General features: G+C 39.1%; 1 protein-coding gene across 1 annotated transcript in view; it reads left to right on the top strand.

Moving 5' to 3' along the window:
* The window catches only part of si (sucrase-isomaltase), a 93,010-nt gene that overhangs the window by 49,176 nt on the left and 30,657 nt on the right, over positions 1-13,177 (top strand). Inside the window, exons 22-37 of the mRNA XM_061828098.1 lie at positions 379-467; positions 896-945; positions 1,298-1,486; positions 3,294-3,443; positions 3,525-3,731; positions 4,068-4,222; positions 5,441-5,609; positions 7,432-7,528; positions 8,795-8,907; positions 9,255-9,380; positions 10,248-10,376; positions 10,602-10,715; positions 10,839-10,901; positions 11,513-11,629; positions 11,724-11,814; positions 11,910-12,048. Coding sequence (XP_061684082.1) covers positions 379-467; positions 896-945; positions 1,298-1,486; positions 3,294-3,443; positions 3,525-3,731; positions 4,068-4,222; positions 5,441-5,609; positions 7,432-7,528; positions 8,795-8,907; positions 9,255-9,380; positions 10,248-10,376; positions 10,602-10,715; positions 10,839-10,901; positions 11,513-11,629; positions 11,724-11,814; positions 11,910-12,048 — 1,998 coding nt within the window. The remainder of the gene's footprint in view (positions 1-378; positions 468-895; positions 946-1,297; positions 1,487-3,293; positions 3,444-3,524; positions 3,732-4,067; positions 4,223-5,440; positions 5,610-7,431; positions 7,529-8,794; positions 8,908-9,254; positions 9,381-10,247; positions 10,377-10,601; positions 10,716-10,838; positions 10,902-11,512; positions 11,630-11,723; positions 11,815-11,909; positions 12,049-13,177) is intronic.

Raw genomic sequence — 13,177 nt, 5'->3', positions numbered from 1 at the left:
GGAGCAGGAGGCCACTGCTGGGGAGCGGGAGCTCCAACCTGCACTAATCAGCTGGTTCCCTTGGTGACCGTTGCATCAGTTGCAATAAAAACACTTAATAATTGGTACCGCAAAAGGGGAAAATGTGATGCATATAAATTATACAGTCTATATTAACAATACGGGCATGTCTTTTAATCAATTCTTAATCATCCAAAGGCTTGGCAAGAGCCCTTAGTTCTCCCTGAATCCTAATGATTTATCATAGTACATATCTCATGTAGTTATGCTAACTAGATTGAAAACATTAAAAATGTCTTCTATTTTCAGGTGCGAGTATTCTATATTCGACATTGCACAGTGTGTGAAATATATTTCTCTCTTTATTTTGACGTATAGTCGACGCAATCCCATGGGTTTGATTATTGCTCTTGATGACCGAGCCCAGGCTTCAGGGGAACTCTTCTGGGATGATGGAGATTCCCGAGGTAAACGTTCTTTAATAGTGTTTATTTTTGGTCCAAATGGGAGTAGAGCAAACACAACTAAATGTGACTTTGCAGTTTTGCAGGCATGTTTTTCTTTTTTTTTTTTTTTTTTTGGACTATTCAAATTAATAGTTGAACTGTATTTAACTCCATTAGTAGACAAGTAATTCAAAATCTTACAATCATGAATTTAAAGGATTTTGTGCTACTTTAAAGGACAGCAACTATTTTCTTGATACATGGAGCTGTTCCATTAAGGTTGTGTAGCTTCAATCGAAAATGCTTGTGCCTGAACTGTTTAAACATTCTGCTCACAAAGATGAACAAATGAAGGTCAGTCACTCAGTGTGACAGAACACCGTCTATGTCCAATCACTGTGACAAATTCCAACATCTGTTCTCTTTTTTTTTTTTTTTTTTTTCCACAGACACTGTCAAAAAAGGCAACTACATCCACTACAAATTCACTGTTGCCCATGTAAGTGTCCCTTGCACACCATTTTTTTTTCATTTGTTTTTTTTTTTAAATCCATTCCTTTCTCTCTATCTGATCTGGGTTCAAATTCAAAGTTTAAAACCAGCGAAGACCTTTCTGGCACAGCAAATGTCTAATGATCATACCTTGTCCAATTTCTGTTTGAGAAAATACAGTACACATATTTGACTCTCCCAAGAATGTTATGTAGGGTTTAAAATTTCCTGTCATAAAAGCAAAATCAAAGCCCGAGTTAGTTATTACAGTGGGAATTTGATCACATTAGAAAATGGAAGCATAATGGCCGGAGGACTTGGATGCAGATCAAGCATATTCTGCCTCCTCTGCTTCACAGCAAATGCTGACCATGCAGGTGATGCATGCTGGCTACACGGATCCCAACAACCTTCATTTTGAGAACATCACAATCTTAGGCATTGCCCACCCTCCTTTGTCCGTCACTGTGACACGCGTGGGCCCTGGATCACTCGGAAACTCTACGATTCTTCCAGATTCCAAAATACAGTATGATACAGCCAAGGAGGTACTGCTTCTGTCATACCCATCCTCATTCACACACTTGTATGTTATATTATTGATGCTAATGAAGGTGCTTCTTTATTTCTTTATTTGCTCTCAACCAGCTGTGTGAGGCTGGAGAATGTTTCTAGGTACATTGTTTATTATCATGTCATAGCTAAAATAATGCAACAACGTAGGCCGATTAGTAAAACACTACATTTTCTCTACAAATATAAACAAAATATGCCTTTTGGTACTGAATTCAATCGTATTTATTTAGGATTATTTAGTATTTACTCCAATATTTATGAAGACAATATTTGGCAGGTTTAAGTTTATTTAGTTTTGATTGAAATAAATCTATTAATTCAATCCTTGTTTGTAATGCAAACGAAAATAGAAATACATTAAAAAAGTCTTTAAATATTCATGTTTCACTGATGCAGGACAGATGCAAGGTGAATGACTTACAATCCTGGCTCTTCCTTTTCAAGGTTAGCCAGTAAGTGTGAGAAATGGTAACATTTTACAGTGGGTGGGTGTGTGCATATAAAAAGAGAATGGGCAACTACAACAACCTTTTCTTGTGAGCTAAGGGTTATGTGTTAAAAGCCCACAAAAGAAGAGTCTATAAAATAAGAAAATGTCCAGTTAACATATGTTGTGGAGAGTTTCATGAAGAGAAAATGCTCATGTTTTTTTTTTTTTTTTCCTGGTCAAGCATAGAAGGATACAATATTCAAATTTGACACTGTCATTTCCTGTAAGTGAAGGACAGGAGTGCTCTAAACTCAACATTTTCAAGCACAAAATTCTTAAAATGTATTATATATTTTTCCTCCACATTCAAAACCTTACCATATTGCTATTTTACAATGGGAGTCACAGCTGGCCTGATTCATTTTATAGATCGAATTGATGCTTATGTATCTAGTTTGTTTCTAATATTAATAACTTAGCATAAGAATCCGAGCACCTTCGCTGCATTTTATGTGTCCTTTGCTGCAGTCTCTAAATTTTGAATCGTGCCGTCACGGTATTTCCCAGCTGAACTCCTTTTGTACTTTTGTTTTCAAAATATGGCTTCAAAAGAAAAAGGACACATTTTGATGAAAATCGTGAATGTCTAGCAAAGAGATACCAAGAAGCTTTAGGGTGGTATTGTGACTGCAGAGCTCTCCCAAGATTTGCTGTGACTCATAGTTCCCCACAGATTCTGTTGAGGCAGCTTTGGAAATTAACAGATGTGTCTTAATTGGTAGCACAAACAACATCAAGCACATCAGTTAGTCGGTCTCAAAGAAGCCCGTCTGATTCACCATGCAGGAGAATTGGTCCCCCCCCCCACACACACACGCATTTGTTCTCAGAGGTGTTTTACTATATGTGAAACAAAAGAAATATGGTGCACCAACCCTGAGGTGGGCCAGATAACGGGGAATACATCAAGACTCACTTTAATTGTCTGTCTGTGATTTTTAAGGTGAAGTGATCTGTCCAGTTAATGTGTTGGTCGTACTGACCAAGGCTTGGATCATAGCTGTTCGATTGGCGGTCAGCAAAACCACCAGACTGTTTGAATGAAAAATTTTAGGTACAGTACTTGGGGAAAAACATGTTTTAAAAACCGTGATTACATGAAGACCAAATTTTCTTCACTCTCATCATGGCATCTTTTGCCAGCATCCATTTCAGGAATTCTGGAGCCCATCTCACCTCACTGTGATTCAAACTAGAGTGCACAGTGGATTTGTTGCTATTCAATTGCAGGACAGATAATGGCAACTTTTCGCGCCGTGTAACTACTTGCAATTCCCACTCAAATGCAGGTTCTGTTCTTACGACGCCTGTCTTTAACTCTGGGGGAGACATACCTTGTGCGTTGGGAGGTGTTGCAAGAGGAGTACCAGCGCTTTGACTGCCACCCCGAGGAGGATGCAGATGAGGCAAAGTGCAAGGCTCGAGGCTGCATCTGGAAGGTGAATGGAAAATGTCATTTCAAAACCCAATTTTCCATTTTTAGTCTAAAATCTGCTTCTTTCTTCCAACATCCTATTCAGCAAAGCATCATTGATCGTGTTCCCTGGTGCTTCTATCCCAAAGACCATGGATACCGTGTCATACTAAATGAAGGAACCCAGTCTGGCATTTGGTTCTCGCTCAGACAAAACAAAAAGTACCGGGGCAGCGGCCGTCCTGAGTCACCTGACATTGACAATCTCAATGTTCAGATCACCTTCCACAGCAGTAACATGCTGCAATTCAAGGTTTGTTGATGCATGCATCATGTCACCATTGCAAAGTGTAAGTCAACATAGTCTAGTGAAATGGTATGGTAATGGTATGTTATGGTTAAATATTGTATTGTATGTATACTCTAATTGTCAGTCCATTCATCCATGTGTGAGGACTATATAGAGGGCCAAAGTTTTTCTCAAGTGCCATCAGAATACAACGATATTAACTCGGGAGGGACTACAACAGGCCCTTTTGTCCCATTATTTTTGTTCATATGGTCTACCAATTGCCCTGTATTGAATAATTTTATTTCCGCCAGCACTGCCATCGTGTGTTCACCACATAAAGTATGCCCTTCTGTCCAGATCTGGGACCCGGACACAATCCGTTATGAGGTTCCAGTTCCGCTGTCTCTGCCGCCTGTTCCTGAAACTAATGAGGACAAACGGCTTTACGAGGTCCTTTATAAAAGTAATCCATTTGGCATCAAGGTCATACGGAAAAGCACAGGGACCAAGATGTGAGTTCAAGTGTTAAAGAAAAGCAGAAATGTTTCATTTTTTTCTGGTCAATGCACTAAAATTGGATGTTATTGACCACTGATACCGCTTTGCATTAGCAATACATTATTTTGATGGAGATAAGATACAATGTAATAGACTGAAAAGATATTGAATATTGTATGTCATTTGCAAACATTATTGCTGCATGCATTTGCCGGCAACAAAAATAGTGTATTTGTACAGTTTAATAACTTCCAATATAGACATCCACATAAAGATATGCCTTTACAAAGATGCTTAGGCTCAGTTTTAATTGAAACTATCAATGTTTACAGTTTCCCATGTGTATTATTGGAGTAGTATAGAACTGCACTCTTATCATGTTGGGTTTTTAATATTTCATCCTTCTTGTGTGTCTATCGCCTCTCATTATGTTGCACTGCAGTTCTATATCACTCCAAACTACAAAAATAAAAATACTGTGCGAGTATATCTAAGACAAAAAAAGGCATTTAGTAAGCACAGAAAAATAGATAAAACACAGTAAATCAATTTTATGCTGCCCTAGCTAGATAAATGACCCGATGTGTGATTGATTTACCATTAGATTTATATTATTTTATCAGTATCACCTCTCCTTGAGTTTAACAATGAGTTGCTGAGGTTAATTGCTTTCAATAACAGCAGCGATTTATAAGTTGACTTCTTTTGGAAATATGCACACATGCAAAGAGTTACAGGATGAAAACTTGTGAAAATAATTGAATTGCACAGCCAACTCTACAATATTTGAGCCATCCATCCATCTATTTACATTACCGCTTATCCTGTTCAGGGTTGTTCGGGCGAAACGCAGACTGTGTGCCTATCAATCACGGGGTGCGTACGGTTTGGAGACGGACAATCATTCACACCACATTCAAGTCACTGAGCGGCATATGAACACGTTGGAGACCGCGTATGAGATCATGCAAATAAAGTGTGAGTGGGCAGTAGCTCACAGCAAAGAACAGTATAACTTGAAATAATATTTATAATCCACTCCCAAAATTATTCCACCTTATGTGCATATTTTGACACCTCTTTGAGCAAAGTTGGTCAGTTTAAATGTTGCTAATTATTATATTAGAAAATATGACAGCATTTCATGGGAGATGAAATGTTGTGATGTTAATAACTCCCTTTTACAATAATCCTCTTTGATTGATTTAAGGCCTATGTCGCTTTTTCTTCAGTTGGGACTCATCAGTGCCAGGTTTTACCTTCTCCGACATGTTCATTCAAATATCAACACTTTTGTCCTCTGAGTACGTCTACGGCTTTGGCGAGACTGAACATTTAACATTCAAACATGACTTGAACTACCACACCTGGGGAATGTTCTCCAAAGACCAACCTCCTGGAGTAAGTATCTTACTGAAACATTATCTTTTCTGTCTTGATTATTAATTTCAAGTGTCTCTTCTAGATGTAATAAATCAAATGAAACGTATATAGGGGCTGTTTAGAAGCTGTGTTTTATTAACTTAAGACGATGAGGTGTTCCACATGGTTGGAGCAAAGCAAAAGCAAAGCAAAGCACATTTATATAGCGCACTTCATACACGAGGTAACTCACAGTCCTTTACATGATTAATAGCATTTGAAAACAAAGAGATAAAACATTTTAAATGGGATAAAAACAATGAAAATGACTACAACAAGACAGTTAAAACTAAATTTAGTCCAAGTAATATGATTAAAAGTGGAAACAGTCTAAAAAGCATCAGGAAAAAAAATAAGAGTTTTCAACCTGGATTTAAAAACATTCCCACTTGGGGCTGACCTCACCTCTGTTGGCAACTTATTCCATGTGTGTGCAGCATAATAGCTAAATGCTGCTTCACCATGTTTGCTTTGGAGTCTGCACTCCACTATTTGACCTTAGTCAGTCGATCTCAGAGGTCTACTGGGTTTTGTATTCCATAAGCATTTCTTTCATGTATTCTTGATCATTTAGTGATTTATAGACCAGTAGCTGAACTTTAAAATCTATTCTAAAGCTGACCGGAAGCCAGTGCAAGGACTTTAGGATTGGAGTTATATCCTCTGACCACTGTGTTCCAGTCAGAGCGTGAACTGCAGCATTCTGAATGAGCTGCAGCCGTTTAATATTCTTTTTGGGGAGTCCAGTCAGAAGGCCATTACAGTACTCAAGTCTATTTGAGATAAAAGCATGGACGAGCTTTTCCCGGTCTGCTTGACGCATAAAAGACTTCACTCTAGATATGTTCTTCAGAAGGTAGAAGGCAGTTTTTGTGATTGATTTGATATGATTGTTGAAAGTCAGGTCGGAATCAATCAGAACACCAAGGTTTCGGACTTGGTCTTTGGTTTTTTTAAAGATAAAGAGTCCAGGTGTTTACTAACAGGAATTCTCTTTTCTTTATTGCCAAAAACATTTGTCTCATTTTTGTTGTGATTTAGTTGAAGAACCATCCAGTTATTAATCTGCCTAAGACAGTCACACAATACCTCAATTGAACTGTAGTCATCTGGAGACACTGACAAATATAACTGTGTGTCATCTGCATAGCTATGATAGTCAAACAGGAGAGGTCCAAGAAATGACCCTTGAGGGACCCCGTAGGTCATTGCCATTTGTTGAGATTGAGCACTTCCAATGGTTACAAAGTAGCTCTTTTCCTCCAGGAAGCAAATGAAAATTATTTTTTCCTTCCTCATTTTTAACTCAAGATTGCATACATAACGCCATATGATGTCAATGGATGTACATTCGCTTTGTTAAAACAAGTGCCCTGTTAGTGAAAAATCAGTGAAAAAATCCAAGACACCCACAGAAACCCACGCCTACCCTACAAAAAGACACACATGCACAAACACACACAATTCTAACAGCTCCTAAGGTACCAGTAGAGTTGGAGGCTGATGAAGACTGACATGCCCGTGAGCTTTTGTCATATATGTTGACATCTCAAAGTGGCAGATTTCCTTTCTCCACCACGTCACCGTGTCCCCTCTTGCCCAGTCAGTCTTGCTTGCATATTTCCATCCTAATTCATAGTTCAATTTGGTAACACAAGTCTCAAAGTTATGCACTTTATGAGCCCAGATTTTACTAAAAAGTAAAACCAAAAAAAAAAAAATGTTCTTGCACACCACATGAATAATGTAGCGACGAAGAAAAAAAATGTCACCTTTATGACTTGTGTTCTCTTTGTTACAGTACAAGAAGAACTGCTATGGAGTCCACCCATTCTATATGGGACTCGAGACCACCAGTGATGCTCATGGTGTTTTGCTGCTAAACAGCAATGCAATGGGTGAGAGGAAGTCAGAACTTGCGTGTGGACACCCATACACACACGCACACGCACACAGGCAAACACTTGAGAAAACACGTTATATCGGCATAAGCCTTGACATGGATGCAGTGGGCATTCACTGTGGCAGTTAATATTTATGGAATATTTTATCATGCATGAAAGGAAGCCATCTAAAATCCCAATGCAACTCAATGAGGGTTTCTTGACCCATCCCACCCCGACCCCCAAACCCACCCACATCATAATAATCTATGTATAGCTAACAGCAATAGATAACACTCCGCTGCATCTTAAAACTAACACGGCGCTATTTTCATACACACTTTATATGTATCGACTTAACATGTTTGCTTAAGTTTGCCCTCAAGTAAATGTCAGAGACGGCTTCATAGATCGCTTTGTTGCCTCTTCTACGGATGATGTGATGAAGAAAAAAATAGATTTAAATTGTTTTCAAAATGATTTCATTTCATTTAAATTGGCAGCAGAGTGCAGTAGTGGTTAGCATGTATGCAAGATAGCCAAGAAGTTGAAGGTTTGAATCCTGACTCAGGCCCGTGTGAAGTTTGCATGTTTCCCTGTCACATTCCAAATAACGTAGATATTAAGTAATTCAAGACTGTAAATCGCTTTAAAGGTTACGAATGTCAGTATTTGTCAACACCGTGTGTGCCGTATGATTGGTCCAGGGGGTGCTTTTCCTCTCATGCATAGTCAGCTGGAATTAGGTGCTACAGAAAATAGACAAATATACGATATTAGACACACACACTCAAATTCTATTTTCTGGGGAAAAAAAAATGGTCCAATTGAAGTTGGAGTTCTTCCTTAAATTTTCTAAGTTTACTCAAATCTATTTACATTGTCTACAGTTTTGTGTCCTTTTGTGTTAAAAGACCTTTCAATTACAACAAACTTGAGGATACATACTGTACAATTGTAATTGTTTAAAAATATTGGAGCTTTTTGTAGTGACTTGATGGGATTTTCCATTTCTATAAAAATGTAAAATAACCCATTGGATTATACATATGGAATGCAACTAGGAAGGAAATGTCAACATAAATGTAACACACAGAATTAATTATGAAAAAAAAAAAAACTATGCAAACATACAATTCTTGTACTTGTTTTTCTTGGCTTTTCCCTCATGTTTTCATGCTCTCATCATACCAAGATGATCTAAACCACGTTTTGGCACACAGAGAAGAGTGATCGAATATGTTAGAATGAACCATAAAATCTCATATTTTCTGCACACAGATGTGACTTTTCAGCCGACACCAGCATTAACCTATCGAACTGTGGGAGGCATCCTGGATTTCTACATGGTCCTTGGACCTACACCTGAGATGGTGGTGCAGCAGTACACTGCTGTAAGTCTTCTTAGTTTTCTGATTTGTGTGTATTACATGTTTTAAATAGTGTTTGTGAGGCTGTGTGTGTGTGTGTGTGTGTGCATGCGTGTGTGTGCATGCGTGTGTGTTTGTGTGCGTGCGTGTGCATGCGTGTGTGTTGTCTGGCCCTGGGCCTCTGTTGATGGACTGCAGCAGCTGGGAGTTTTTCACTTCATTGCGCTCTCTCATTTGGACAGTCAACACACACGCACATGCACAAGCACACCCACACACACTCACACTTGTTCCAAAACAACTTTTTTTCTCATCTGCTAAAGTGTTTTGACTTCCTCGTTTATTTTTATTTTATTTTCTAATTTTAACAGCTGATTGGAAGACCTGTTCTACCTGCTTATTGGTCCCTTGGATTCCAGCTCTGTCGCTATGGTTATGCTAATGACCAAGAGATAGAAGAGCTCTACAAGCAAATGAGGGCAGCAAATATTCCCTATGTAAGTTCTCTGAGAGCTGTGCATAATTATATATGGTATCTGTGTATATATATCGTAATTCCCGGCCTACAGAGCGCACCTTACAAGCCTCACCGAGTAAAGTAAGTTTTGTACAGGAACTATCATTTGGTACATGCATACGCCGCATCTGTGTAAAAGCCGCAAGTGAGATATTTACAAAGAAAGACGGTACACAGAGTTTAACACTCGCGTGGCGCTGACGCTCACGCCACGCTAATGGTAGTGCTAACGCTAGCGCTGCGCTAATGCTAACAGGATCGGTTAAAACATAATTTGCGAGTAAATCTCACTAAGACACACCAGTAACACAGCAGCAACACGCTAGCACAGCGCTAAATGGGCCAGTAAAAGTCACTTCCTCGGCACATATATTCCACCGGTCTCATTCTCACCTTTGCCGCTCGAGTGTCCCCTTGCGGCAGTTTAAAAAAAAATGCACAAACTAGCATCACCACATAAGCTGCAGGATTGAAAGCGTGTGAAAAAAGTTGCAATTTGTAGGCCAGATATTATGGTATATACAGTTCCCCCTAAGGGAATAATTTATTATCCAGGTTATATAATATAAAAAATATAACAAATCAAATTGCTACTATTCATAGTTTAAACAATACAGCACAAACGATGATCCCATAGGCTGGTACTGTATTATGAAGATGAAAATGCAACAGGGTGGGATTCTGTTGTTGTTTGTCATAAATGTACAGGACATTGCCTTCAAACATGATAATGGATTCATTCATAGAGGTCTAATCTGCAAAAAAAATACAATCTGGTGGGGCCTCTGAAAAGAAAGATGATCATATCATGATGTTTTTATATTTGTTTTCTAACTGGAATCTGCAGGACGTTCAGTATGCGGACATTGATTACATGAATCGGCAGCTTGACTTTGTCCTGGACCCGGACTTTACCGGACTACCTGCCCTGGTTGAGAACATGAGGAAAGAAGGCATGAGGTTCATCTTCATTCTGGTAATCAACAAGTCTGAAATTCTGTGTAACACACACACACACACACACACACACACACATACAGAGACTAATGGCAAACATTAAAAAAAATGCATAAGAGAATAATTTATTGTTGTCTCTGCATTTTGCACATTTTGATCAAAAACCAGTGCAGCTGGTTTTTTTTTTTAATACAACCTCATGCCTTTTTTATTTTTTTTTTCATTTTATTTTTTTTCCTCCTAGGACCCAGCCATTTCAGGCAATGAGACTCATTATCCTGCCTATGACAGGGGTAATGCAGCGGATGTCTTCATTAAATGGCCCAAAACACTCAGTGATGACATTGTGTGGGGGAAGGTGAGGTGCCCTGAATAGCCATACAGAAATGAAATACAAATACTAAGACCATTTTTTAAATAGAGTATATACTGTGTGTACTATTGGCAAGTTTTCGCAGCATCGCATTCATTGCCTTTGCAGGTTTGGCCAGATTACCCTAATGTCATAGTAAATGAGTCACTGGACTGGGACTCCCAAGTACAGGTATCGTAAAACATGATTCATAAACTTTTTAGATCATGTAGAGTATGTTCAAGTTTAGGTTCGTTTACAACAAAGAATTACAACTCCTCATTACGAGTAAGATAATGCAATGCAACAGTTGGTGATCTGATTGGAATTTGTTTTGTCTCACATCTGTGACAGCACATACTGTGGCAACACATGTTGATATTAAATGAATTCTATGACAAATATTTCACAAAGCTGCCTTCTATTGCAGCGTTAAATTTCTGCTTCTCTGACCCTCAAGACACTTTTCCTCTTTGACATCACTGCTACCCTCATGCAGTGACATCACACGAAAATGTAGATAATAAATCAAAGCACCTCTAGATTTGATCTTTTAGATGCTCATTGAACTTAAATCTCATGAAATGTAACAAATTCTTGCATAGTCATAAATGTTTGATATGACTTTCGAGAAAATCCTTGTTGAACCCAAATGTTTTTTTTTTTGGGGGGGGGGATATTCCATTGTACTATGGATTCTAGGTGAGAGCACATAGCAAAAGCGCTTATTCTTACAAGTTGAAAAGATGCAATAAAACCTAGCTGACTTTCAACACATGCATCACTTGATCACATCCTTGCAGCTCTACAGGGCTTACACCGCCTTCCCTGACTTCTTCCGTAATACGACAGCAAAGTGGTGGCATCAAGAAATCCAGGATTTCTATCAGACTACTATGAAATTTGATGGCCTCTGGATTGTGAGTAACTGAAAAGACAACGCTTGTTTTTGCTGCCCAATTATGCAATTATGTTTTCCTAAACACTCAAATGTCTCTTCTTCCTTATCTGTAGGACATGAACGAACCCGCCAGTTTTGTACACGGTACCGTCGGGGGGAAGTGCCTGGATAACCCGCTGCTTGAGAAGCCTCCATATATGCCATGTAGGACTGCACCACAGCATATGCTTTTCTATTTCTTATCTTACATTTCATTGAACCATCACTTTGCTTGTGTTGTTGTGTCTTTGTCCAAATAGCATTGGATTCCAAAGATCTTGGCTTAAATCACAAAACTCTGTGTATGAACAGCGAACAGATACTCAGCGATGGAACGCCAGTCAGACACTACGATGTCCACAGCATTTATGGCTGGTCTCACACGAAGCCCACTTATGAGTGAGACATTTCATATGATTCTGTCAGAGTTGAGCTGTGTTTCACATCACAATAACCCACAATTAGTCTTAATAGTGCATGAATGAATATTACTGTATATGATATGAATGGACATAATTGACAAAATATATAGGGAAACATTAATATATTAACATGACATAACAAAGGTGCTGTTCAGAGCTGTGGAAACTGTAGAGAAAAAAGATGATGATCCACACAATGAAGTTATCTGCGAGCAACAGTATGGTTTCATGCCTAGAAAGAGTACTACAGATGCGTTATTTGCCTTGAGGATGCTCGTGGAAAAGTACCGAGAAGGTCAGAAGGAGCTACATTGTGTCTTTATGGATCTAGAGAAAGCCTATGACAGAGTACCAAGAGAGGAACTGTGGGACTGCATGCTCCAGTCTGGTGTTGCGGAGAAATATGTTAGAATAGTACAAAACATGTATGAGGCCAGCAGAACAGCGGTGAGGTGTGCTGTTGATGTAACAGAAGAATTTAAGGTGGAGGTGGGACTGCATCAGGGTTCTGCGCTGAGCCCCTTCCTGTTTGTAGTAGTAATGGATAGACTGACAGATGAGGTTAGACTGGAATCCCCTTGGACTATGATATTCGCAGATGATATTGTGATCTGCAGTGAAAGCAGGGAGCGGGCAACAATTTGAAAGATGTAGGCATGCACTGGAAAGTAGCGAAATGAAGATTAGCCAAAGTAAAACAGAATATATGTGCATGAATGTGAGGGGTGGAGGAGGAGGAGTGAAGCTCCAGGGAGAAGCTATAGTGAGGGTGGATGACTTCAAATACTGGGACAGAAGAGTATTCGCTAGTATGACGGGCAAAGTTTATAAAACAGTGGTGAGGCCGGCCATGATGTACAAATTAGAGACTGTGGCACTGAAGAAACAACAGGCTGGATAACTGGAGGTAGAAGAAATGAAGATGCTGCGGTTCTCACTTGGATTGAACAGGTTGGATAGGATTAGAAACAAGCTAATTAGAGGGACACCCAAAGTTGGATGTTTTGGAGACAAGGTTAGAGAGAGCAGACTTTGATGGTTTGGACATGTTCTGAGACGAGAGAGTGAGTATATTGGTAGAAGGGGGCAGAGGATGGAGCTACCAG

Source organism: Syngnathoides biaculeatus, chromosome 8 (genome assembly GCF_019802595.1).
Source record: "Syngnathoides biaculeatus isolate LvHL_M chromosome 8, ASM1980259v1, whole genome shotgun sequence".
In the NCBI taxonomy this organism is placed as follows: Eukaryota; Metazoa; Chordata; class Actinopteri; order Syngnathiformes; family Syngnathidae; genus Syngnathoides; species Syngnathoides biaculeatus.
This window is presented reverse-complemented; position numbering and strand designations above follow the sequence as displayed.